The 27,323-nt window shown below is 46.6% G+C and overlaps 1 protein-coding gene across 2 annotated transcripts in view; it reads right to left on the bottom strand.

Moving 5' to 3' along the window:
• Positions 1-27,323, bottom strand: part of LOC119400263 (transmembrane protein 114) — a 157,275-nt gene that overhangs the window by 67,241 nt on the left and 62,711 nt on the right. The window contains exon 2 of one of the 2 annotated variants that reach the window (XM_037667276.2): positions 9,611-9,718. The exons of the other annotated variant lie outside the window; for it this stretch is intronic. Within the exon in view, the coding sequence (XP_037523204.1) occupies positions 9,611-9,718 (108 nt within the window). The remainder of the gene's footprint in view (positions 1-9,610; positions 9,719-27,323) is intronic. 2 annotated transcript variants of the gene reach the window in all.

The following is a 27,323-nucleotide window of genomic DNA, read 5'->3' as shown; positions in this document are numbered from 1 at the left end:
GTTATTGCAGAATTGAAGCACGCTAACGATCCACGACGTTGTCGCAATACTTTCATGTTGTTCACGCAAATGTTCCCGCTGTAGCATGGTCATGCAACTGGGCTGTGTGAAGTTAGACAAGGCTCGAAAGATGGTTCGTGGAGATGCTTCGCTAGAGGCTTAGACAATAGTTTCGTCAGCAACCCTGTTCTTTCATCGATGTTTCGTAGTATTCTAAAGCGTTCTCTCTTTTACAACTCGTAATATGACTCTGTAAAAAGTCGTTCACCATTTGTTCTAAGCATTAGCTACACTCGCGGACAACTTTCTTGGCAATGGAGGATAAGCTACGGGGGCCGGAGCTTGCGAAGTAGTCCGTTTAGGCGCGCGTCTCGTACAACTGAGTAAGTGATTGCTGCGAGACATAAGCGTTGCATAGCATTTGATTTTCTGCTTAGGCGACCATTTCTGGGTGAAATTGGTCGCAAGATTTTTTTTAGGCGGGTTCGCGGAATAACCAGAACGAGACGAACGCTCGCCTGAAGACGCAGAGGCTATTAGCGTTTGAGGTACACGTGAAATAATTTCTGTTCCGGTGTTTCTGTTCCAGTGTTATTGTACTATCACTGTTCTTGCTAGAATAAAGAAGACCGCTGGCAGCGTCAGACCTTGAAAGTGGGATGGTATCTTCCTGTGTGCTTTCATGAGCTGCCCGAGCGGCATTATCGGCCTGTTCGTTCCCGATGACGCCGCAGTCTTCGAGGCCTTGCACAGGAGATCACGCTCGCTCTATGGTGCCCACCAAGCAGCCAAACACACCGGACTAATCGTCAACGCCACCTGTCCTCTTTGATGCAATCTGTATGCCAACTGGACTCCGCCGAAGAGAGGCCACACTGCTTTAATCGCTTGGGCTAGGGGTGGCATTTACGAAATCCTATTCTTTCGAATTGGAATGACCGAAAACGCTCTCTGCGATGCCTGTCGTGCGAGGAGACGCTACAACCACGTCCAGTGCGACTGTCCGGTATATAATGCTCAGAGACAGTCATGGCGTCCGTTCTAGCGCGCCTTGACAGTAGACAAATGTCTGTTCAAACAATACTTGCATGTTGTCAACAGAGACATCACAACTGAAGGCGACGAAGGCCACTGCTGAGGTTTTTGAGAGCGACGAACTTGGCCAAGCGACTGTGACAAATGTTGCGTACCACGCAAAAGGACCAACTACCACGCAAGAGTGACCGACTGATTCTATGTGTGCTGTCTGTCTTTTTGCTATCTTTCTATCTTTCTCTATCTCTCTCTTCCCTTCTCCATCTTTAAATCCTCCAAACCCTGTCCCCATGTGTAGGGTAGCAAACCGGGGTCCTATACTGTTAACCTCCTGCCTTTCCTCTCTACTATTTCTTCTTCTTGCTAGAATAAGCTTTTTTTTTTTTGGCTAAACACATTACAACGACATGAGAACACATACGACGGCTGTAAAGCGCATAGCTAAGGAGGTAATATACTTCGGTCAGAAATTGTTGTCCACATTATCGTGCAACATCACCTCTTCACAGAAGGTGGGGGAACTGGCCGAGGCAAACATTGCTTTCGAGATGGATGATGTTAACGATGAAAATGTAGTAGGAAACTATATATATGGTCGAGGTTAAAAGGGTGTATTATCCGACCCTTCGCTTACATTTCGACAGGGAAAAGAACAAAGCAGGAAAGAAAGGCCTTAAAGAACGCGCTTCGCGTCGTCGATACCTTCATGGTCCCCACACCCTGAAATACGCGAACATTCGCACTAAACACGTCGACTACCGACATCGATGCATCCGTCACGGATTTGAGTGCATGGACGGGTAAGTTACACAAGAACGAAAACCGCACGCAACATTCAACTTGCCATACACACTGCACCGCATACCACCACTCTAAGCTGACATAAACAATCTAGGAATATATTATATCCTCTTCAAAATTTCCTCCAAGAAGTAGGGGAGGAAAGATCCGGTAAGTGGTGGTGATGTATGGAAAAACAGATGCACCCGGACACACGCGTCAACCCTAAAACCCTGCTAGGTGCGAAGCCGCAACAGCGTATGTCGTGTTCATTACACGGACGACGACACCTAGCGGAGAACTCCATGTGCCTCCTGTGCTCGTAGTTTGGTAGTCATGCATTTTGACGCATACATATATGTGGACCACACGACCGAGACGCCATTATTAAGGCCGGCGCGCGCGCGCGTACGGAGAAACACGTTGCCACGAATATCATTTCGGAAGTTTTCTTTCTCGCGTCCAACACGAACGTGCGTAGATTTCTTTCGTTTTTTTTTTTTCGGGGGTTGCTTCTTTTGCATCGGCTTGCTAGAGTTGTGATCCCCCAGTGTTCTGCGATGCGTGTAATCTATTTACGGACGGAAAACCACACCGGCAACAAAAACAAACAGCAAGCACAAACGTCGCGTTTTCTTCCTGTCTCTTACAGTAAAGGAAAAAAAAGAGGTGATAGCTTCTCTGTACGGATCTTTCTTGTTTGCTGGTTCTTATGTACTGGTTCGCTTCTCGAACTCTCGACAGTTTCTGCGAGAATGAGCGGGAAGAAGCGAAAAAAAAGGCTTAGTACGAGGAAAAGAATAAAAACAAAATGGCGCCCCCCGAGCGAGCATGAAAAAGTTTCGCCCTACGGTACACACATATCCTCCATCTGTGCTGCCCCCTAGCGTCTTGCTCTCGCCTTATGCGGCACGTATCAGCAGTATATAATCTCCGGCCGCACGTTACGGGCAGCGATGATGGCCGAGGACACGCTCCGAAAGATCCAATCCGCAGCTTCATCCCACGCATGCGCACACTGAGGGTATATTGTATATGCAGGCGCACGTGCGCGAATTCTAGAAGCGGCCGGGAAAACCCATCTTCGCTTCTGCGGATTAAAAAGCAAGAACGGAATAGAAGAGGAAGGCGGAGGATAAGGAAACAGAAGGCGTATCGCATTTGCGGATGCTATTGGGTCTTGATACCGAGAGCTAAGCCTAATGGCGACCGTTACAGGAAGCGGGGGGAGGTCAACGTTGGAATACGATGAAGCGCTTTTACGTTGCACACCCAAGTGGACGCGGGACGGAGAGAGAGAAAGAGGAAAAGAGCTGTTTTCGAGGTATACGAAGCGGCAGCGCTATTAATGGGAGCTTCCGTGGGTATGCGGCGTACAGCGAGTTAACCCTAATGACGGCGACGACGTATAGGGTAACTTTTCGGTGGAGGACGTTCCAGCAGTGTGCCGGCGTTGGCGTTATTGTGGAGAGGCGGTTAGTATAGGAGAAGGATAGATAGATAAATTGCGAGGAGGGATGACGCGATGAACGAGAGGACAAAAAAAAAAGCACCGTTAGATGCGAACGACGCAGCAACAACCTTCGTGACCCAGCGGGACCTCTCTGCGGACCGGAGAGTCACGTGGCTTTTTTCGTTCCTTTTTTTGTTTTGTGTTCGCTTTCAACGGGCGGTGAATAAGGATCGCGCCGAAAGCGGTCTTCGTGAGGGGGGGGGGGGTGCAGGGGGATAGATTGATCGTTTCGCTGCAGCTTTGGGTCGCGTTGCGCAGGCCAGCAGTCATACGTGTTCTTTCACGACGGTGTCTTCTTTTCTTCTTCTCTAATAGCCTCCCTGGTCGTCGCTAACTTCTGCGCCGCGTTCGAGGCATTTAGGCTTAGATACATGCACCACGTGCTTGAGAGAATGGGACGTAACGGTAAGTATAAGCTCGGTGTATCGTTGCTTCCGTCGTTTGCGCTGTTGTTTCCGCGTAAAACAAAACAAAACCAAGTAGGAGGAAGACAGATAGAACAGCTTCCAACTTCGGATGCGCGGTGGACGATGCGACACGAGCCTCAGCAGCGTTTCGCTTCGTCTTCGTTTCTTTTCTTTTTTAGTTCTTCGTTTTCTCGATTCTTCATTTGTTTTGCGTTTTCCTGAATGACCACTCGTCGCCTGGGTGGCTATGCAACGGCTGGCGCTAGACAAAAGAAACGCTGCTGTGGACAACCAAAAGGCGGCGCTGCGGACGCTTGCCACTTCTTTTTTTTTTTTTTTCTGCGAACAAAATGTTCCTTTCCGTCTTCCGCCCACATAATGTAACGGTGTGTGTCATATTTCTGACCGAATTCAACGCCGTGTGTACTGGTATGCTAGCGGCAATGGCTTATGTTGGCTAAGTTGTGGCTGACGCTGGCTATCGGCTGTCATAGCAGCAAGATTGTCTCATCCAGTGATTGAGTTGTCTATACATTTTTATTTCTTGTCGTTTTGTGCGAGCAGACGACGTACGTGCGATGCGACTGTGGCGGCACTCACCGGTGTCTCTTGAAACAAGAACCCGGGGGGGGGGGGGGGGGAGGAGGGAGGAAGGTCTTATGGCTTTTTCTTGCGCCGGTGTTATTGTATTGGCTATTGTTGTTGAATGCTGAATGTTTCACCTCGTTGGCCTTTGAGGCTGCTGCCTCCGTTCTCGCATTGTGCGCCTCCGCGACCGACAATAAGCCACGCCGTCGTGCGGACGTCGTTGGCGTGGCCTGCAACGCTTTGGCGTGTTGTCGTCTGCTTATTTTTGCCGTTTTTCGTATGCTTATTCTCTGCACGTTTACGTCTGGTTCCTTCTTTCGTGGTTCTTTTTTTTTTTGCGTCTGCTTGTTAGGCCTTCGTCGTCTGCTAGTGTTCCTGCCTTTATTTTTGTCTTGTTCGGTTGCCTGTTGCCGTGTGCCTCTTTTAATATTATTGTGATATAGACTTCCTCTTGAGACATTGCGCGCGTGTGTTCACGGTACCATTCTATGTATTTTTAGTTGACTGTGTAGTATTTTAGTATGACTATTAAGACAGAAATCTTAGCGATAGTTTGTATATGACAGTCTCATCAATGATACGCAATCAAATAATGTTAGAATAATTCGCTTAGGTTTAATTATTTCTTTATTAATGTAAAAAGCTCAATTCTGAAACGCATTTACCTATATAAAAACGACAGCCTTAGTAAAGATCTGCGCTAAAGAAAAGGCTGATAGATGTACGATTTGCTTCAGCGTCACTCTAGCATCAATGGCGCTGGCAGCGCGGTGAGAAAGATGCGTGCACGCGCTTTCTGACAATCTACTTCGGTTATATTGGGACGAAGAAAAACGCACAAAATATCGAAAATATCGTTTTGAGGGCAGCGTCTTCGTGGGCCTCTTACACATGCATCCTGTAACAAGGTGCGACTAAGTCTTACCGAAATCAAATTATGTATGTACTTACTGCAATGCCTAGAATATACTGACACTACAGTATATTCTATAGTGCCAGTACCACTACAGTATATTTTAGGCACTATAGTACTTACGCACGACTAGTGTTTGGCTACTGTTTGCTGCTTACCGACACTATTTTATAATTGAAATGTTGTCTTTATCTGACCTCAATCCAATAACTGATTATTTTACGCTATGGTCACTGTGTAGTTCATATTGAAATATCAAAAGACGTAGGACACAGAAAGACTTGACAACACGAGCGCTGACACGAGTGTTGTCAAGTCTTTATGTGTCCTACGTCTTTTGTACTGTTTCAATATGAACGCAAACCAGCTAGCCCAACTATCCCTTTCACTGTGCAGTTATCATACGGTCAGAAATACGTACTGAGTTCTGTACAACGCTACAAGATACAAGTAAACTGGTCATCAGTAAGCACCGTCCAGGTAGTTTACCACTTTTCGATGAGTGGGCAATAGAGCAACACATATCAAGTGCATAAAACTCGGTGGTTGTTGCGTTATAGATTTTTTTTTTTTTGATGGAGGCGAAAATGTTTCAGGCCCGTGTGCTTAGATTTCGGTGCACGTTAAGGAACCGCAGGTCGTCGAAATTTCCGTAGCCCTCCACTAAGGCGTCTACAACCATATCGTGATTTTGGGACGTAAAACCCTACAATTATTATTATTATTATTATTATTATTATTATTATTATTATTATTATTATTATTATTATTATTATTATTATTATTATTATTTGTGGATTTACTGATCCAGCTTTTGGACGTGGTATATCTACTTTATTCACTTGTCACTTTCATATTGTTTGTCTGCTAGTTTAGGTTAACCGTTTTCTGTTCACTCGTTCTGCTGACCTTCTGTTTATGTTTTACTTCTCGCGCCTGCGCATTAATCCCGCCGTCTGCTTCTCTGTGTGTTGTCTGCTAGTTCTTAAACCATCGTCTGTTCATTCATTCGTTATTCTAACCGCCCGCTTATCTTTTACGTACTACGTCTCGCCTGCGCATTGTTCATTTACCATCTGCTTCTTGCACCTTTGTCGTCTGCTAAGTCCTTTAACCGCCGCCATGTTCTTTCTTTCCTTCGTCGTCGTCTGCTACGAGCACCGTGCGCAGACGATTTCAGCGCGGTGACGCAGACGAGTACTACATAGTTGTCATAGCGACCACGCGAAGGCGCTGCATGCCGGCCGGTCTTATAATGGGAAAACGAGGCCAAGCGGCGCAACGGGTCACAATGTCGCGTCTACGTTGTTGGGGTCTCTCTTACGCAGTTGCATACGCCGCGTGCGTGTGCGTGCGTGCACAACCAGCGAAAGTGGGAGCACGGAGACTTACGGAGACATTGGATAAAAAGCGTGCTGGAATGCGGACGCGCGGCCAGCTAGGCCTATATAGGCTATCAGCGCCCCCTGGCTCTTACCGGATGATTGCGTAGTCGGAGGCGGAAGATAGGCAGATTCCCGCATGTCGGGTAAATTAATTACGCGGTCATCAGCTGTCGCGCCTCGCCAACGTCCCCATCTAGGCTTAATTGTTATACCCTTTGTTTCAAGAGACCATCAAGCTCATTTTTAAATTTTGCACCGCGGGCCACGGTGTCAGCGTAGGGGTCGTTTCAGGACAGGGGAGTGTTGTAACAAGTGATTTTAGTCGGCGGATCCCTGCTATAGAGAAAAGGGTTATGCGAACAGGAGGGGGGGGTCGTTTTTATACTGACATGAAAATTGACTGAAACAGCTGCTTCTGAAACCCTCGCTTACTTCCTATGAATTTGTTCGCATTAGAAAACGAGAAAAAAGGGCTTAGTAAAGAAATGACCGCGTTTCTTGAACACACGTCATGAGAAGATGAAGAACACAAAACAAAAGATAACTATGGTTGGTATCCTGCGGGATACATAAAGATTTGAATTTTAAGGCTATCTAGCTTCAGATTCTTTTTCCATCGTCATGCTTTAATATTCTTAAAGTTTTTTTTTTCTATCACTAATGAGTTCTTTGCTAAACTACCCGCCGTAGTGGTCTAGTGGTTGCGGTGCTCGACTGCTGACCCGAAGGTCGTGGGATCGCATCTCGACCGCGGTGGAGGCGAAATGCTAGAGGCCCGTGTGGTTTGGTTTAGGTGCACGCACGTTAAACTTAAAGGACCCTGACTGGTTGGAATTTACGGAGCCCTTTGGGTCGTAAAACCCCAACAATTATTATATACTCTTTTATAAACCATTTACTTCTAAACCTATTTATTAGATGTTGCTCGCAAACCTCACTTCCTGTGCCGCATCAAGAGGAGGACGCGTCCCCACACTGCGACCACTGTGATAATCCTGATACTTATGTGGAGCGTGGCATTACACAGTAAACAAGTTTCAACCCTTCAAGGGGTTTTACCGTGTCTATAACTAACACCCTTACACCGTAGGGAAAAAATCAGGCGAAACTCGCACTAAACCGCGCAAAACATGAAACAGCGAAACTGGACGATTCTGAAGACTAATCTGGTTGCTTCTATAGGTTGTTTCTAGGCCTTAGCTAGGTGATGCTAGGTTGTTTCTACGTTGATTCTCAGTGCAGAGAGGTTCGAGTTAAACCACAGACAGTCACAGACACGACACAGATGTCTAAACTCGAGAGAGAGAAACTCGCGCTGAAACCAAGCGTTCGCCTCTCATAGATCTACGGGCACGTCGTCGTTGGCCTTCCATTGTTTCGGGGTCTTCTCGCAGCCGCCGTACTCTCGTTGTACGTACTCGGGGTCTTCGGCTCGCCGCCGTCTCTTCGCAGCCATTTGTTGCGCTAACTGTTGCCTTTCTTCATTTTTAGTGGACCAGTGGGGAGTAGTGGGATTTACCCAATTTCTGTGGCACTACCACACTCTTCGTTAAAAAGGTCGGTATATCTTTATACGCCAGAGATCGTGTGCACATAGTACTTTCGGATATTTTTTTCTTTTCTTATTATTTTGTTCTTTCTTATTTTTCTTGCTTTTGTGTGTGTGTGTGTTTTTTTCAACGTCACTATCATGATGATGGGATAGCCGGCTCTAACGTAGCCTATACCCTCCCACGTTTTGTACAAATAAATAAAAAAATATTCATTTTCTAGAGTTATTTACTTTCAACGATAATGTACCGGCCGATTCATGGCCGATCCGCCGGTGCGGGTTGCGCCAGGAGCAATACACCAACCAACAATCGAATCGTCTCTATAAAGTGCCTTCGGGGGATGCAAACTAGGTCGACAGCTTTTCTTTTTCTTTATTTTTATTTATATATCTCTGCCTTGTACGCACACGTCACGGATACGAGACCTCGTCCACATAGGCAGGAGACAGGACCGTCAAATGGTTCTTTTGTCTGCCGCCGGCGTCAGCATCGATGCTATGTCAAAGCGAACAATCGCTCACGAATTGACGACACTATTAAAGAAAGGCCTAGGTGCTCGTGCAGCGGTGAATGCCGTATTGTGACATGCGAGGCCGACGAAGCGTGCATTTTCGCGACCTCACCGTCATACAGTCAGTCACCGGCGCGTTCGTTTTTTTTAACTGTCGAGCAGAGACCAACGTCGTTCTAATTATTTAAATGCGTATAGCGGTCGTTTAGCTACCTCCCAGCCACTTCAATCGACAGACGGACCGGGTATCTAACCGCAAATGACGTCACAAAACACGTGCGTGCGCGCGAGTGACGTAGTCCTAGCTCGTATCCACACCGAATAAATATTTAACTGTCGAGCAGAGGCCCACATTGATCTAACTTTTTTTAATGCGTATAGCAGCTGTTTAACTACCTCCCAGCCATTTGAACCGACCGACCGGGTATCTAACCGCGAATGACGTCACAAAACACGTGCGCATCTGCGAGTGACGTTGGCGCAGTGTATTTGCATACTGAATTAGAGAAAGATGTTAAAACTGCTTCTACGGCGGGATTTAAAGTAGGGGCTCTAGTGCCAAAGTCGATTCTTTAACTATTCTCTTTTTGAGGCGAAAGCCTTCTATTGCTCATGAGTAAGAAAATCCGGCGTTAACAACACGAATGGTACCAAAAGTCACGTGTTCCCCGGGTGAGAACTAAAGTTAATTAAATGTAAATGAAGTGTGGATTAAAGTGAACTAATGGATCAAGTGCATTCCAAGTGATTAGGAGTGATCGTTAAGAGCATAAGGTGAATCAAATGTGATTTAGGTGGTTCAGGAGAATAAAGTATGAAATAACAGTGAATGAAATGAAACCATATCTAAATTAAAGGCAATTAAAGGTGTACAAAAGTGATTTGATTTGAACTGATTTGAATTCAATTGAATTAGAGTACTCACGAAGTCGTTCCCAGCGCTGCTCGGAGAATCCGTCAGACTCTTCGTTCTCGGGAATGTAGTAGTTGACGTTGACGCAATCCGTCTGCACCGGGGACATGAAGGTCTCCACTGCGAAGACAAGAACGATCCGTTAGCCACTGAACAATTTACGAAAACGGCTGCTTGGCTATAACGAAATCAGTGTATACTACGAACGGAATCACAACCATTCACTCGTCACGCCAAGTCACGTGGGCTGCTCTTGTCCATCGTGTCGACTGATCCATAAGTTCACAGACCAGGACACACAAGAAAAAGCTCAACATTACCGCTGCTTCGGCAGGAAACCCTGAATATAGATGTTCTGGCCTGTTCTAATACACGCTAACGTGTATACTTTGCGGTTCGACCGAATACAGTCACAAAGTCAAATTCCAAGTTTTCTCAGACCTAGTGGTCTCAAAACTTTTGAGACCAACTGTACATATTCGTATAAGTCAATCCGGCCCTCACTGAATCTAATCTGCCCGATTCCTTCATCCGTTTAGCTCATCCATATGATCTGGTTCACCAGTCCAACGCAATTAACCCAATCCAGTATGGTCCATAATGGTCCACCTTTCATCCAGTCTCGTCGCCTCACCCATTAAACCTGATTTATCCCATTCAAGGACTTCCGAAAAATGCTGGCCAATTTTTCGCGCGGTCTTGAGAATCACGCAGTGACCCACGACGGCGAATCCGAGCACTGCAAACTATAACGACCAAACCGACTCGGTGCGTGTGTACGGTCGAACGCCTCTGCAACGAAATCATGTCTACAACAAAGCATTCCTTACCTATAGGCCATACTAACAGCGTTGTACGAAGTGCCTGACCTTTGCAAAGAAGCGACCCGTATAACGAAGCACCTTGTATGTCGCGAGCACTAAACCAAGTCTATACGTTTATATTACGCGGCGTGTGACCTTTTCAACGAAGTGACTTTTATAACAAATTATCTTACACGGTACGGAACCTTTAAAACTAAACCTTCACAACGTGTGACCTTTATAAAGTTACCTTAAAGTGACATTTATAACCAAGTATGTTATACGGTGCGTAACCTATACAACGAAGTGACCTTTATAACCAAGTATCTTATGCGGTGCGTAACCTTTACAGCGGAACCTTTACAACGAAGCGGTCTGTATAACGAAGCATTTTGAAGGTCGCGATGCACTTCGCTGTCCCGACGTGTGACCCTATCGATCCCGGCCACTGTTAGCAGTTCACTTTTTCTTTCTGCTGCAGCGGGTGACGGCGGCGCCACCTCGTGGAGGAGAAGGAGAGAGAGAAAGCGACGGGGTTACGCGAGCGCGACGTGGCATACAATGGGACTCCGAGAGACGTGTTTAATAAGGCGTGTCCATACTCAGCTTGCGCCCTGCCCTGCTGTGCGCAGTATAGAACCACGTTCGTTCGCACGCCCGTGAAACGCCCGCGGCGTGCAACCTTCGGCGCTGCAGCGCTGCACACTCCGTGCATATGCACACATACAAACACACACACATACACCTTTGGGCGCTATATTAGTCTATATACGTGTTCGCAGTAACCCTTGCTGTTTGTTCAAGGGCGCTTAGTACAGGCCGCGTTTTGTCGCATGCCGGCCTGCTGCACGAGATCGTGTGACCCGGAAGTTCTTTCGCGTGTGTGCGCGAAGTCAAGCTGCTTGGTCAATATATACAGTGGGCTGCCTTTATAGCCTACATTTTAAGGCAAAAGCCTTAGATGCCTTGTCAAATGCGAGAGGCGACCGTCGGCGTCGGTGGCGTCAACACGAGCGATGAAAAAAATCATCATCATGTGATGAAGTCTACCCTATGACGTCTTCCAAACGTCACAGGTCGCCAAAATTTGTGGCGCCATCGTGATGTCCGTACGATGACACATAAGGCGACGTCACATGACGTCATCACGTGACATCCTCGTTCGGTCAAGGGTGGGCCGATCACGGAGGCGCTGCAAAAACCACGTGAGGTGCAGAATGCTTCAATTTCTTCGATCCCACAGGCAGTGCAAAACCGCGTTGGACGCGAAGGCGTTTGCACGGGATCAATACAATCGACCGAGAAGAAAAAGAAGATGGCGTTCGCCTTTCAGTTCGTCTTATGCAAATGCATAATGGACCGTGTGACCTGTTCTTTTTTTGTTTTTTCTGCCTAAAAAACATTCGAACTGCTTGGTGGTGAAAGACAGTTACAGTGCGGCCATATCAGTACAGATTTTCCTTTTCCTTAGCTCCTGTCAGGCCCGTAGCCACGGGGGGGCGGGGGGTCCTAGCCCCCCCCCCCCCGAAATTTTGTTGAAGCAGGTGTTTTTTACGAAAAATAAATAATGAAAATATGTGTTTTTCTCAATAGTCAAGGCTTTCAGCAAGTGCCCCTCCCCCCCCCCCCCCCCCCCCCGAAAAAAGTTACTGGCTACGGGCCTGCCTTGTGTTGCATGTTTTCATCCAATAAACAACCCTTACTACTATTTCCTTTCAAGGGGGATGTCAGTAGAGGCGATAACAATCGTCATCATCATGGTCTTTAGCCTTTGTACAGCTTGCGGTTGCACTGTTCGATTGCAGATGTGGCCAATGCGGCCTCGAAGTGACCTCGAAATCGAATCGTGCGGCTTCCAGCGGCGAATCGAGCGAGTTTCGTGCGTATAATACTGGAGCACCACGATCGACGATTGAATTGAATGCGCGGACAGGCGGCACGGCACGAACTTGAACTTGTCCCCCGCTAGGTAGCGCCTCTTACCCTCCCCCTTCACAGACACGCGCACACTTCGGTAACATCATCACCCCGCCAACAGTCACGGCCGCCCATTATCTTCAAAAAAAAAAAAATGATTGAAGCGCGTCAGCCGCCGGAAATGGAAGTTACGCGTGCAGCAGGCACGTAGGCAAGGGGGGGGCCCGGGGGGCCCCCCCCCCCCCCCCCCCCGAAATTTTTCCAGCCTTCTATATTCCCAGGCAACTTTTTTTTGTTTTTGCCATGGAAAGACTTTCTTTCGAACAATTAGGCCTTGGGCCCCCCCCCCGAAAAAAAATCCTGCCTACGTGCCTGGCGTGCAGTGCAGCAAACCGCAGCGGAAGCGTTCTTCTTGCCTTGCTTGCCGCTCACACTTCCGTAAACACTGAAGATTTTATTTCCGTTTCTCGTTTCTTTCGCTATCGCCCCCTTTTTTTTTTCGTTTTCTTGATATGCGAGCGCATACCTTAACGTGCGCTCGCAAAGTGTCTTCTATGGCGACTGAAAGTACAACATTAGTTTAGTTATTTGAGCAAAAGTGCGATAATTCAACAAAGGCTACATAAAAACACAGACGCAGCGAGTCTTCTGTTGTCTTGCAGTCAACAAAACGGAAAGTCGGGCTAGTTTAGTTGGTCTTGATTCATAATGTATGGAATTGCAGAGCGCGGAATACAGGACGAAACACTTCAAGACAAAACACTTGAAGTGCTGTCCGTGTGTGCTTCTTCAAGTGTTTCGTTCTGTATTCTGCACTGTACAATTCCATACGTTATGATTCTGTTGTCTTCGTGGAATTGGTGAAATTGCGTTCAAATATTGACACTCGCGCTTTCATGTAACCGACCCGTTGCACGTATAACCGCTGTCTTGCGCGCACCGCGCCGGAATGTCGAACATTCCTGATTATATTGGATTGCTCTGATAAGCTTGAGCGCGCAGCGCGAACAGCAGAGATTATTCTGGAACTAACGCTGTCATCAACGATATATAAGCCTGGAATCTTCGATGCCGCGTGTATAAATGCCGACGCGCCTTACCGCTGATCAGATTACTCGACAGCCGACGACCGTTCTCGCCTCTATCAGTGTACAGTGTGAATCGCTTTTACGTTGGCTTTTCGTTTGCCGGGCGCAAGTTCTCCCAAATAAAACGTCCCGTATTTCCCAGTTGTGCTGCAGCCTTCTTCACCGTCACAACCACGTAACAATATGAAGTACCAAAATAGCAAACCACTCTCCTCAGTTTATTTCTTCGTGGAATGCATGAAGAGACAGCAACGTTGAATTAGTCTAGTTTGATTTTGTACACTCTAGGGCACTCGTTTTAGCATAGCAGTGTGCCGGAAAACGAAACTAAGCGCCGAAAGCACATAACCTGAAGTCATCGGCAGCATCGGGCTTTTGGAATTCTGGAGAATTCCGTTGCCCGATACTGTCAATGCGCTACATATATTAAAAAAAGGAAAATAAATTGCAACATAATGCAATCGGGTTTTTGTTGATGTTAAAAAGAACAATGGCAAGAGTTGAGCATTCCATGCGTTAATCCATGTGTCGAGCGTTAATCCGTAGATTGTTAAAAGCAGAAGAATTGGGAACAAGAGGAATAGATGAAATCGCACAATCAAGGATTCCATAGAACTGAGCGGCAATGAAACAAGGAAATTTACAGGCTTAAGTTTGGGTCCGTTGACACAACGAAGCCCTGGGTGCTTATAGCTGGAACATATCTTGATCCCGTCGTTAGAGTTAATTCATAGGCCAATGATTATGGACCCAACCAAAACACACGCATTCCAACAATGACGCATCAAAAAGGCATCAAAACCGCGTTTGTAAGCACAAAGTCCGTTCAACTCGAAACGTACGAAAAAAAAAAAGCAACCGGGGTCTATTGTGCGTCAAATTGCCCACACTCTTAGGGGAATAGCCCGGCACTTTATTGCCCTGAAGTTCAGAGAGAGAGAGAGAAAAAAAGGTGCGCATGCCAGAGACGTGAAAAATATAGTCTTCTAACAGGTACGAATAGCACCGTGACCGCGAAAGCGAACGCTAGCACCCGGTCATCAAGTAAAGAGGTTGCCCCGAAAGCCTTGGCATATAAGCCTAAAGGCACCGTTTGCCAAGCCTAAAAGAGCTAAGCCTAAAACTGTAAAAAGCAAAGAGTAAAGACCTCAGGAATTCAACCCCTTTTTTTATAGCGCGTGCCTCTTATTATAGCCTCGAAGCGAAAAAAGGAAAACACACAACCGGACTTTCTTTTTCTGCATCGGCACAGTTATTACTTCCTTTTGTTTTTGTTTTTCTTTCTCAAACGCACTTCAACGCACACATACGTATAAGCTATACGCGCTCCTATGTAATTTGCGCCTCTCCGAACGTCCGCATGGCGTCGCTTTGGTCGTGTTCCGAGCTAGCAGACGGCTTTTAAGAGCAGACGACGCCATATCACACTTCGCACCCCGCAGAACAGACGACCAGAAAATAAAAATAAGCAGACGATTTCTCCAGAATGGTTTTTTGCATCCACTCTGCGCGGCCATACATCTAACCCTCTTTATTTTGCATTTTTGTACGTGTATGTGCTCTCTTCTTTTTCATTGCCACCCAGTTCGGCTTTCTTGTCTTTAGACCCGACCGACTGGGAGTCTATATATAAACTCCTAGAGCGAAAATAAGTGCGGTATGTGTACCGAGGCGCTGCGTTTGAAAGCGCCGAAAATTCAGGGCCACTCGAAATGGGGTTTCCACGAACACGCGCAAACACACAGGTGGAGATGAAATTACGGCTCGCCGAATGGAACTTGGAAAAACGGGCAGTGGACCCACCACCGCAAAAAACCTAGTTTTTCAGCAGGCAAAAAAAACACACAAATGAAACAAAAGCAACATCGGTGAGCAGTCAAAGGTATGTAAGGTAGAAGGGTAACGCCCCCTCCATTTACGGAGAGAAAGAGTAAACCAAAACGCAGCGTTAATAACAATGAGAGATGTGTGACAGAGGGAGGGGGAGAGACAAAAAGGGGGTTAGGCTTCACCTCCTCCATGTTAGGCTTAGCTCGGCATCGTATATAAGCGTTCCCCTTTCCCTTTCTTTTGTGTCTTTTCGTCTCGCGTGAGATGCCGTAAGTGAGCGCAGCGCCGCGTTGTGGACGAAAACTCGCACGCGTCGCTGCGCTCCACGGAATGAAACTAGCACCAAGGACAATGGAACAGCACACCGGCGTTCCTTCTTCTTCGCCCAAGCTCCTTTCATGCCGAGAAGGTGTCCCGTTCTTCTCTTTATTTCGTTCGTTTATTGTTTTGTCGCCTTGTCTTTTTACTGACCGGGGTCCCTCCCCCACCTCCACGCTGAAACGCCGCTGCCAGACCAGGCCCGTTATTATATGACGCGGTGGCCTCACTTCTTCGCCTGAATGAAGAAGAGCATGGCGGTGTGCACAGCCATACTGTGTAGCAGACGACGCTCTAGAAGAGACATAAAAGCAGACGACGCATGCAACAAACATAAAAAGTTGGGCAGACGACGATGAATGTAACAGACAGACGATGCTATGTGCCGTCAGTTTGAGGGTGTAGCAGACGACAACAACAACAAAAGAACGGTTGGAAACTGGATAACACACACACACACACACACACACACACTCTAAGCACGCTGGGAAGGAGGGAAGAGAACGCTTGAATTCTCGTGTTCTTCAGCGCCATCTCCGCAGCGAAGCGTGGACAGCCAAGGGTCTCAAAATTACGTTTTCTTTGTAGAGACAAGAGAGAGAGAGCCGTTTTTCTCGTCTTATTTTTATTTTATCATTCTTTTTTTTTTTCACAGCGAAGGGTTCTGGGAACTTAATCGGCCTTGATGACGACTAAGGACTTGTCGCGTAGCTTTATTGTTACAGTACGTTATTTTCCCCGCTCGTTGCGTCTTGCTGTTACGTAGAGGGATTTTGCGTAGAGAGTTACGCTAGAGGGCGGGTCGAGCGTTTGCGGGGTAGTCGGGTGAATGTAGCCATTTTTTTCCTTTGTAGGCCTAAGTGATGACGGCTGCGACGACGAGAACTGGATGGCTCGACGGCGAAAGGGAGGGGGGGAGGGGGTGTCACTTCTGTCTCGTCAGACACATCCGGGTCTTGTTAGCAGTCTTGGAGGGAAAAGTGTTATTCGCTCTTTCGCGCTCTCTGTGTCACGTGATTCCTTTCTTCTTTTTACTTTTCTGGGATCTCAGAAGACATCCGTCTCCGAAAAAAAGTGAAGAAAATAGAAAAGGGAGTTTGAAAACGCGAGCAACTATAGAATTTAGGAATGATACATACAGACAGAATGGAAAAAAATTTTCGGCTTATCTCCTGCATTGGGTATGAGCCATGCTCAGAGGACAACAACAGGAACAAGTAACACGTTGGTTCGAGATAGCGACGTAACAAAAGCACCGTTTGGTGGCGCCTTGTATGGATTACAAAAAAGGAAATTATTCCAAGCAATAAAAACAATGGAAATGGAGCATTGTAAGAAACGGATCAGACGTGTCAAGCGAGACGTTCAGTCTTTATACGAAGAAGCGTTCGACGCGCCACCGTGCGAGCTCGTGGCGTGACATCCGGGTGACAAGTGCTCTCGCCTGTCAGAGTTGCCAGCCGTCGTGTAAGAACGAAAGAACTCGAACCTGTCAGTTTTGCGCCTTATACGTGCAAGTGCGTGATGTTGTTCGCGAGAATTGTCGAGGAGATTTCGCGTGACTGCTCCCGAAATCGATGGAAATCCGTGCGTAGACGCCGCGTGCGAACTCAACGCCGTTATAGCGTTCCGGAAGAACAGTCTCTGACATTGATGGTAGTGACAACATCACACGCTGATCTCGCACTCGCGTGTTGATGTGTTACACAGCTTCTTAACGCGAATGAGGTTATGGGAGGCAAAGTAAAATTGATGTGTTACTTACAAATCTTTTACAGGAATGCTGTCTGTGCCGTCGTCGTCGTCCTAGTAGTAGTAGTAGTAGTAGTAGTAGTAGTAGTAGTAGTAGTAGTAGTAGTAGAAGGCGTCACGCAGGTCACGTGACCAGAGTGGGCAGTGAATTAAGAGATAAATAAAACTAAATAAATTTCCTTGGCGAGGCAGGGTTCGAACCTGGGCCCTCACGGTCGGAAGGCAAGTGTCATACATAACAACTGGGCTTTACACCAATAATTGTAGAATCAGGTGTTAAGTGCCCTCATTTCAAATCGATAGCGTCGAATTAACGACACCACGGGATCTCGCTAGCCAATCAAATACACTAACACGCTTATGGCTTCGCTGTCCGACGGTTCTCACGGCTTAAAACTGTTCTTTTTTTTCGTTTTCTTTTTGGTAAGAACTTCATAGGAAGCGAACCAGTTTTGGGGTAAGTGCTAAAAAAAAAGCAAAGTTTCCAAGCTAAAATATGGAAGAAAAAAAAAGACACCTTTATATGAGATAAGGTAGAACACTCGAACTATCGTATAAAACAGCAATCAAGTCGAAACATACACTGCGGCACAAATGCATTGAAACATAATAATAAAATTGCGCAGTTCGTATTAGTATTTATTACAGGGTACATTATATGTATAGTGGATGTTCAACTACTCATATCTACCATGAATCGAGATTCTTTCTAATAAAGTCACTTTATGAAGCTTTTTGTGCACTAAACATCCGTCATCATCCTGCTTTTTCCCCCAGTATTTACTTCCGCCCATATCCGCTAAAAGCGGATGTCCGAACAAAAAAAAAAACAATAAATAAAGCAAACGTTTTTCCAAGCATAGTAATCCCTAGCTTCCTCTTATCGTACTGTATGTACTGTACATATGTAGTGTGCGTACTACAGCGCGCCTCGCTTCCTTCTTGCAACACACTATATGTATATTCGTTACTCGTGCAATATCGTCGTGCGCATTGGGCGCTACTGCCTATGCTCATTTCCTACGAGTGTGTATATATATATATATATATATATATATATATATATATATATATATATATATATATATATATATATATATATATATATATATATATCGAAATGTCGAGGACATGTGGTGTCGCGCACACTTTCCCCGCATCGACAGGTCTGCAGCTTCGACGTATACGCGTTCGCGGCTGACAAGGAAGGAAGCATGCTGCTGCAGCCCGAAACGACGCGGGTGACCCGGTTTTTCGAGCAATCACTCACTGGTGGAGCACACAGATATAGCACGCGCCGAGTCTAAATACGAGCCAACGGCAGCCAAGCTCCTCCACCCTTCAGTGGGCGCGCATAGCGAACGTGTCGTAATAAATGTCACTGTGGAGTGAGCTGAACGAAATAATGGGTGCACTCCCAGAGATTACATGGAAAGGGTGGAAAATAGGGGTGTGCGAATATCAAATTTTTCGAATACGAATCGAATACGAATATCCACTTTCGAATATCGAATCGAATATCGATATCAAAGGAAAAATGCCTCCACAGTAACAATATTTTATTTCAACATGTAGCTATTTGAAAAACAAAAAAAAAACATTAACAGCCTGACTGGCAACATAACACACTGCTATCTCCAGAACACAATGTCCATGCTAGCACAATGCACATCAGAACACAAGCAAATGTCACGGCACAATTAAAGTAATGACTAGGTGTTATCATGAAGAAATATGAGTTGCTCCACATGATCAGGCAGCAGGCGCTCCCTTCTAACAGAGACAACCTCCCCCCCCCCCCCCCCCCCTGCCACTGAAAAGACACGCTCGCTTGGAACAGAAGTGGCTGGTATAGGAAAGTACACGGGGCAAAGCTTTGCCAGACTGGGGTATCTGAAGGTACCTACAGTCCGCCACCAGTCACGTGGGTCACTGTCTTTCTTCAGAAGTGGTCCCGCATAGTGAACGAGTGGTAGTGCGGCACGTTACGGCCGCATAATATTGAAAATGTACGGTTACATGATCGCCAACAGCGCTGCAGGTCGGAGATGCACCAGCAATAAATCATACGTACTGGGGCGCTCGTCGCAGGCAGATATTGTGCCTCCGTGTACTTACGATGTTTATCGCTCCTCTCGGCAACGTTTTTAGCTATACGAACGCAGCAGAAATGTGGAAGACGAGTTATTTTATGCATGATAATCGAATCGCATATTCGAAACTTTTCGAATACATGATTTTCGAATCGAATACGAATATTTCGGATGTAATATTCGACGAATATTCGAAACTTTCGAATATTCGCACACCCCTAGTGGAAAAGTATACATGGAAAGTACATGACGAGTACATGGAAGAGCACCAGATCATGTGGAAAGCAATTAATGTGGACGAAAAGACAGCTTGCCGCCGGCAGGGACCGAACCTGCAACCTTCGGATAACGCGTCTGATACTCATGCTAATTGGGCTACGGCGACGGGCACACTCCCGTCCACTTTAATTTGTTCAAACTTACATCGTAATTACTACAATAGAGTTAGAGAGATTACAAATGACGTCCCCTATAATGTTCCTTGAAGTCATTGTCTGCTGGCTTCCATTAAGGTTGCGCCCAACTAACAAGAACGAGCGCTTAAATATATATATATATATATATATATATATATATATATATATATATATATATATATATATATATATATATAACCGCTCTAGTAGGGCCTGCCGGCCACGCAAGTGTTGTCCCTGCATGCCGCGGGGTGAAAGCCTTTCGCTGCTACTAATCCTGCATCCTCGACACAAGGAACGCGCGCTTTTATTGCGGTCGTATAATGCAGTAGACCGTCTTCTTCCGTATACGTGTTGTTCCTCCATTCGCAGTCTCGAGGAAGATGAAGAAGAAGAGAGATCGGCGCTCCATAAAGGAACCGAGGTATACGGGACCAAGCGAAGCATGCGCCCGCATCCGCGAACTCTGCTTATATTATAGCTCGATGGAGGTATACCACTGCCCGTAGTGTACTATCAGCTTCACTGGCTCGCAACGCTGACGGTTTCTTGGGTAGACTGTAGCCATTTGGCAGGTAAAAGGGGGGGGGGGGGTACTCTTTGTGCTTTTCTTTTATTGCGCCTACGTTCCCTCTAGTCTGAACGTTCGCTTTCTTTGCCGTACCATTGCTATGCGTTCCGTTCCTGTATGCAGCTTGGACGCAAGCAAGCGAACACGAAAGAACTACAAAAGAAAAAAACTGGGCGAAGCTTGCACTAGGCCGCGCAAGGCTTGAAACAGCGAAACGGGACGATTCTGCAGACTAATCTGGTTGCTTCTAGGTTCTTTCTAGGCCTTAGCTAGGTGATGCAGGCTGTTTCTAGGTTGCTTCTAGGTCGTTGCTAGGCTTTAGCTATGTGATTCTAGGTTGTTTCTACGTTGATTCTCAGCGCAGTGAGGTTCGAGTTAAACCACACACAGTCACAGACACGACACGATTGTTTAAACTCCAGAGACAGAGACTCGCGCTGAAACCAAGCGTTCGCATCTCTCATAGATCTACGGGCACGTCGTCGTTGGCTATAGGCCTTCCGTCGCTTCGCGGTCTTCTCGCAGCCGCCGTTGCCTTTCCCGTTACCTATAGTATTATCTCGTACGTACTCGGTGTCTTCGGCTGGCCGGCGTCGCTTCGCAGCCATTTGTTGGGCTAACCTTTGCCTTCATTTTTTAGTAGACCAGTGGGGAGCAGTGTGATTTACCAAATTTCTGTGGCACATACCCGTTAGGATGATGATGGTTTTCTGCGATCGACTCCCAAGGAACGATTTGCTAAACAGCTGTCGCTGTTAAAAAGGTCTCACAGGATCCCTCGTGCATTCGTGTGCGATAACTCGAAGGCGAAAGTCATCATCTTTTTCTTTTTCTTGTCAGTCGATTGCATTGATCATACCGCCCCCGAAAGCTTTCCGCACCTAGCCTGGTTTTGCACTGCCTCCAGGATCGGAGGAATAGCAAAGCTGTCTACATCTCACGTGCCTCCGGGATCGGCCCACCCACAGTGGCGAAACGACGATGTCATGCGCTGGCGTCAACATTTGACGTCGGTACAGCGTCATGACGGCGTAACAAATTTTGGCGATCTGTAACGCCAAGATGACGTCAAGTGGTGGCGTCATCACATGATGGTGATTTTTTTTTCTGCATCACTCGAGTTGACGCCGACGGTCACTTGTGTTTGTCGAGGCATCTAAGGCCTTGAAATATCACAGTGTCCCTTTAGGCAACGCTAAGCAGATAACAGGCGAAAGCCTGTGCTGTGAGGCACTCTGCATTAACATTAATTACTCTTGATTTACTTTAATGAACATTGATTCACTGCTGATTTACTTCGATGTGTGTTGATTCAAGTTACCTTCTGAACTTGACCATTATTAACAATGGGCGGATAATGCGGCAAAATGAACACGTTATTAACGGTTACTACTTTTTTACAACCTTTAATTTACTCCATGTAGTTAATAACGACTGGGGCAGTGATAGTCACTACTGTTGCAGTTACTAACTCCAATTACTAACAGGGTATTAACATACGCGTCAATTAAGCACATACTACCCGAAATTAGCAAGTACTCTTACCTCTTTTTAAAGTTTATTCTGTTATTCACTTCAGTTATAACTTTGATGTACTCTGAACTCGCTTTAATGAAATTATAAACACTGTAATTCACATCATCTGTTCAGTTGAACGTCGCGTGACACTTTTTCAACTGTTGGTGTTGACGCCGACGCCGCCGGTTTTTTCGACTCACGAGATACATAAGGCGTTGGCCTTAAAAGGGAAACAGAACGGACTCATGATAGATACGAGGAAGTGTCACAAAACGTTGATCCGAGGCTTTGGGCTTGAAAAGAAAAGATAACGGGGCGCAGCTTTCTGTTGTTCTCGCTCAGAATGCATAGAATAGTCCGAGGAATGTGAAAGATGAGAATATAGATGGCGTAAAACTGCATAGCAAGCCTCGAAGCGAGGAAAAATAGAAAGAAAATGGCGCATTAGACCGGGGAGTATAGTGTAGAGTAAAGATATAGAAAAGAAAAAAAAAAAAGATTGGTACGCCGTTAGCCTGTCATCAGGTGAGATGCTTGCTAGAGACATCAGATCCACGCGTGTTTTTTGTAAGCGCGGCCAGCGGGAAGAAAAAACCCCCCCCGCCACCCTCCTTCCACTTTTTGTGGGTATGAGTGCGAGTGTGTGTTGATGATGATTTTTTTTTAGCAAAACGGAGTAGCCTTTCCCACTTTTTGTCTGGGAGTGTGTGTGTTCATGTCTTTCTTTTTTTCTTTTTTAAGAAAATGGAGATACAGCTCTGTGTAGCCGTGTGCGGACGAAGTTGTCTTCTTCTTCAGGGTTAACTACGAAATAAAAGTAAAGAGGAGGAAGCCGTCAAGTATAAAATAAAAACTAGAAAAAGAGCGAAGAAAGGAATTCCTTCTCGAAACCGGCCGCGCTCTCGAATGCCTCGGTCGACCGTGAGGTACAGAGTACACCGCATTTACTCGTACAAAACCCACACCCAGCTCTGTTTCATTGTTTAAGTATTCGTTAAATAAACAAAAGCAAGAAGGGGGGGGGTCTCCCCAGTGGTTGGATATTCTCTAATGATTATCATTAGACATATTAGAGTAAAGGTATTCGCCGTTACTGCGAACACAAAGCTCGTTTCGGAAAGGCATAAATTATAATCAGTAAATAGCAAAGCGTACGAAACGGTACAAGTGGTGTTCAGTAAGTCGTGCAATCGGCATTGAGTAAGTAGTCTAATGTGTAACATCGACGGGTGCTAGAATCCGCTTCGGTGGCACAGTGTTTATGGTGCTCGGCTGCTGACCCGAAGGTCGCGGGTTCGATCCGGGCCGCGCGGCGGTGGCATTTCGACGGAGGCGAAAACGCTAGAGGCCCGTCTATTGCGCGGTGTCAGTATACACGTTGAAAAAAAAAAAACCCAGGTGGTCAACATTTCCGGAGCCCTCCACTACGGAGTGCCTCGTAGTCATATCGTGATTTTGGCGCGCGAAACCCCAGATATAATTAGAGGGAAAAGCCTTCGATGCCTCATCAAACTCGAAAATTGACCGTCGGCGTCAACTTTAGTGACGCAAAAAATAATCACGTAATGATGTCATCATGACGTCACAGATCGCCAGATTTTGTGACGTCACTACGACGCCGTCATGACTTCACTATGGCGTCACCTAACGTGACGTCACACGATGACGTCATCACATGAAATCGTCGCTTGGTCAAAGGTGGACTAATCACGGAGGCAGTGCAAAGCCAGGTACTGCCTCCGTGATTACTGCCTCCGTGAGCCAGGAAGTTTGCAATGCCCCCGATCCTTGAGGCAATGCAACCGCACTTTAGGCACAGAAAGCTTTCGGGTGTGGGCGTGGGAGGATCAACAAATCGACTTATAAGAAAAAGAAGAGGACGACAGCTTTCACCTTTGAGTTGTCTTAGGTGAATGCATAGGGACCCTGTGAGTTTTTTTTATTATTATTATCTAACGTCATAGTAGATCCATAGGCATTTACATTTAGGAATACTTGTATACTTAGTTGATTCTTTTTTTTTTCTGTGAACGATACTAAAACAGAATCGTTTGATTCCAAAATTGCTTTCTCTTTGTGCAAAATATATTCTGAATGTATATTATGTAGGAAGAAGCCTGCTTTTAAAATGTAAAACATTTTTGTGTATGTATGCCGAAGTAAGCATGTTCTGTATGTATAAATCTTTTTGAATGTATATGTATGAAAAAAAATGAATATGATAGCATGTAAAACCAAGTAGTATCTCATACTAGTGAAATGTGTATAATATGTGTATAATATGTCACTTATTTGTATATGTGTATGTTACTGATGTGTAAATGTGCATAATATGGCACTGATGCAGGCTGTATCAGGAGGTCGAGACCTCGTCAGGCTATTTAGCCTTTAGTCTTTGCCTCCCGCAGGGAAAAGTTGTATTTTTTTCCTGAAAATAAACAGTGTTCAATGTTCATAGTGTATTCATTAGCTAATGTGGCTAGAGGTTTTGCTTTCGGAGTGTTAGCTCACAATGTGTCCTTTTTTTCCCATGCTGGTCGAAAAGCAGTCCAAAGGAAACCCGGCGTACTTCCTATTAAATGTATCGCACCAAACCAAAATAAACTGGCTGTTCTTACACGACCACATGCGGTATCTCTGTACTTCATTTCCCCGAAAAGGGCTCTCTGAGCACGTCGTTTCGTGAGCGGCGTTTCTTTCGACGCCGTACGTAGTACAGTCGCTTGCGGCGGTTGCGTACACCGCCGAAGCGAGCGAAGCGCCCCCTGGTCGACTTGGTCGTCGGCTCGCCAGGAATCGGGGTGACCTTGTTTGACGGCCGCCTCTCGCTGCAACGGCGGCCGCTATAAGACACGGCAACACACCCCGCGCGTAGATGTGTGCAGCGAAGCGAAAGGTTGCGCGTCTTATCACGTAAACCCCTTTTAATGAAGACGCCTATCTCGTTATCTCGTTGTTTTTCACGTGTGGTGGCTGCAATTAGAACAAGTTTGATGGTGACGGCGTCGTCTCTCATACAAGCTCGTTGTGACGTCATTAGTTCTGACGTCACAGCGACTGCGAGTCCTCAGCGTAAATCCCCGCCCCCATGCGCCTAGTGACTACTAGTTATTCAGCGGGGGGAGGGGGTTCAACCCCCCCCCCCCCTCCTTAGAAAAAATTTCTGGCTACGCCCCTGCTACGAGCCAGTATAGCGCCGACGTGACACAAACCAAAGACGTTGGAAACGAGAGTACGTGCGTTACTTAGCCCTAAATTGACGCGTTTCATTTCGTGAGCACTGTAAACGCGATGCCGTGAACGCCACGGAGTGAGTCAGACCGACCGCGAAAGAATTAACCAACCCCTTGAGGGCAGGTTCGGTGGCCAGCCGGCTGGCTGCACTTCGCGTTGCGTGTATTGCAGCGAGCCAATTTATTGAGAAGCGAGCCGTTGGAGCCGTGATTGCGTGCAAGGACGGAGCACAATTCCTGCTTGCGTCTTAATCCCGCACTGCGATTACTTCGCTACAACAAGGAACGATGTTTAGCGTATAGATAGATGGCTTGCAATGGCGTCGCTGAAACAGCCATTCTGGAGCACCAACATGGTGGGACGAGACCTTCGTGACGTCACGTTAGTGTTATCTGTACATTGTATGCTGGTTTCTTCGTTACGAATGCACAGAGGCCCAATAACGTTCCAGCGGCGTCGTTATCACACTGGAGCGGGTTAATCGCCGCGTGATTATACTGCCTTGACGTCATCTAAGCCGCCATGTTGGAGCTATCTTGTGCATTCGTGACGTCACGTGCAAGCTATCAATAGTACTAGCGAGATTTAGCAAAAAAATCGCAATATTAAAGGGACCCTGCAACACTTTTCCCAGTAATCGTCTAATGGCTTCATTAAAAGCTTACTGCCTCGTGAATCGACTGCCGCAAAAATGTTTAGAATCCGTCGAGCACGAGCGGAGTTGCATGGATTTGCCGCACGCTTCAAGCGCGTTCTCTCTCATTTCGTACTAGCGAGCGCACTGAAAGCTACGCAGGGAGGGTGATGGCGAGGGGGCATGAAGATGCGTCCCTTCGTCAGCGCGCGTCATGCACCTGAGCACTTTCTTTTCATTTTTTCTTCGAACGCCTAGCTCCCTTTCAGTGTGATCGCGAGCGCGGGCACGTGGCGGCATCTCGCGGCGGCAACGGTAATTACGCAGCTCGCCAAGCTGAAATCAGCCAGCGGCCGTGGACTTAGGTATATGGCGCTACTTGGGTATATGGCATCTTGGGTATACTTGGGCACATGACATCATTTGTTGAGGGAAGAGGGAACGATTTTTAGCTGACTTGGAGAATTAACTGTAAATTCCAGGCCGCGTGCTACGCCGTAATGTTTGGCTCTCGTGCTCTCAAGAGCCTCGACTACCGATCGGCAGCGCTTTCTGACCATGCTGAAAAAGTCTGCACATGTCCCTTGAAGGCGAAAGCGGCGTCACCATAAGTGCTTGAAAAAAAAATCATCACGCGATGACGGCACCACACTACGTCATCATGCCGTCACAGATCGCCAAGATTTCTGACGTCACCACACGCCATCGTCGCTTGGTCATAGGTGGGCCGATCACGGAGGCAGTGCAAAAGCCAGATCAGGTGCAGGAAGCTTACGATGCATTCGATCCTGCAGGCAGTGCACGTGACGCCGCATTATGTGACGTCGCAATGACGCCGTAGTGACTTCACGATCATGTCACAAATTCTGGCGATCTGTGACGTTACGGTGACGGCATCACGTGATGATTTTTTCGCATCACTCGTGTTGACGCCGCCGACGGTCAATTTTCACGTTTGATGAGGCATATAAGGCTTTCGCCTCAATAAATACATCGACTTAGAAGAATAAGAAGAAAGAATAAGAAGATTGCTTTGAGTCGTCTTAGGCCAATGCATAAGGGGCCTAGGAGTCTTTATTGGGGGTTCTCGAATCATGAAGCATTCTCAGCGCGGAGCTTGCCGAAGTTCATCAGCCGATTACAGATTTATTTTATATCCGCCTAAAACATCACCAAGTGTCAGATAAAGGTCATACGCAGCGATTAAACTTCTTGTAATGTACCTTGGTAAAAACAGGATCGATTAGTAAAGAGACGCAAGGGGTTAAAGAAGTCAACTGACGCGGCTGTCACATTCCTGAAGGACGCGTAAAGTTGTATCTCGAAGATGTCGCGCATGGAAAATTGGTTTCAATGTAGCACTCGACCTCGAACTGAAAGCTTCTAGCAAGAAAACGCCATGTTAAATTGTTATTGGTGTTAACCGTTTGTGATACAATAAATTTTTCTACACACGGGAGAGCTTCCGACAGTAACACGGTACTCTAAATCGTCAGCAAATTTTTAGGTGCGAGCGACCTTATCACTTATGCGCTGTGGTTGTCGGCGTGT

Source organism: Rhipicephalus sanguineus, chromosome 7, assembly GCF_013339695.2.
Source record: "Rhipicephalus sanguineus isolate Rsan-2018 chromosome 7, BIME_Rsan_1.4, whole genome shotgun sequence".
Classification (NCBI taxonomy): domain Eukaryota; kingdom Metazoa; phylum Arthropoda; class Arachnida; order Ixodida; family Ixodidae; genus Rhipicephalus; species Rhipicephalus sanguineus.
The sequence above is the reverse complement of the archived record's forward strand: the minus strand, read 5'-3'. Positions and strand labels throughout refer to the sequence as shown.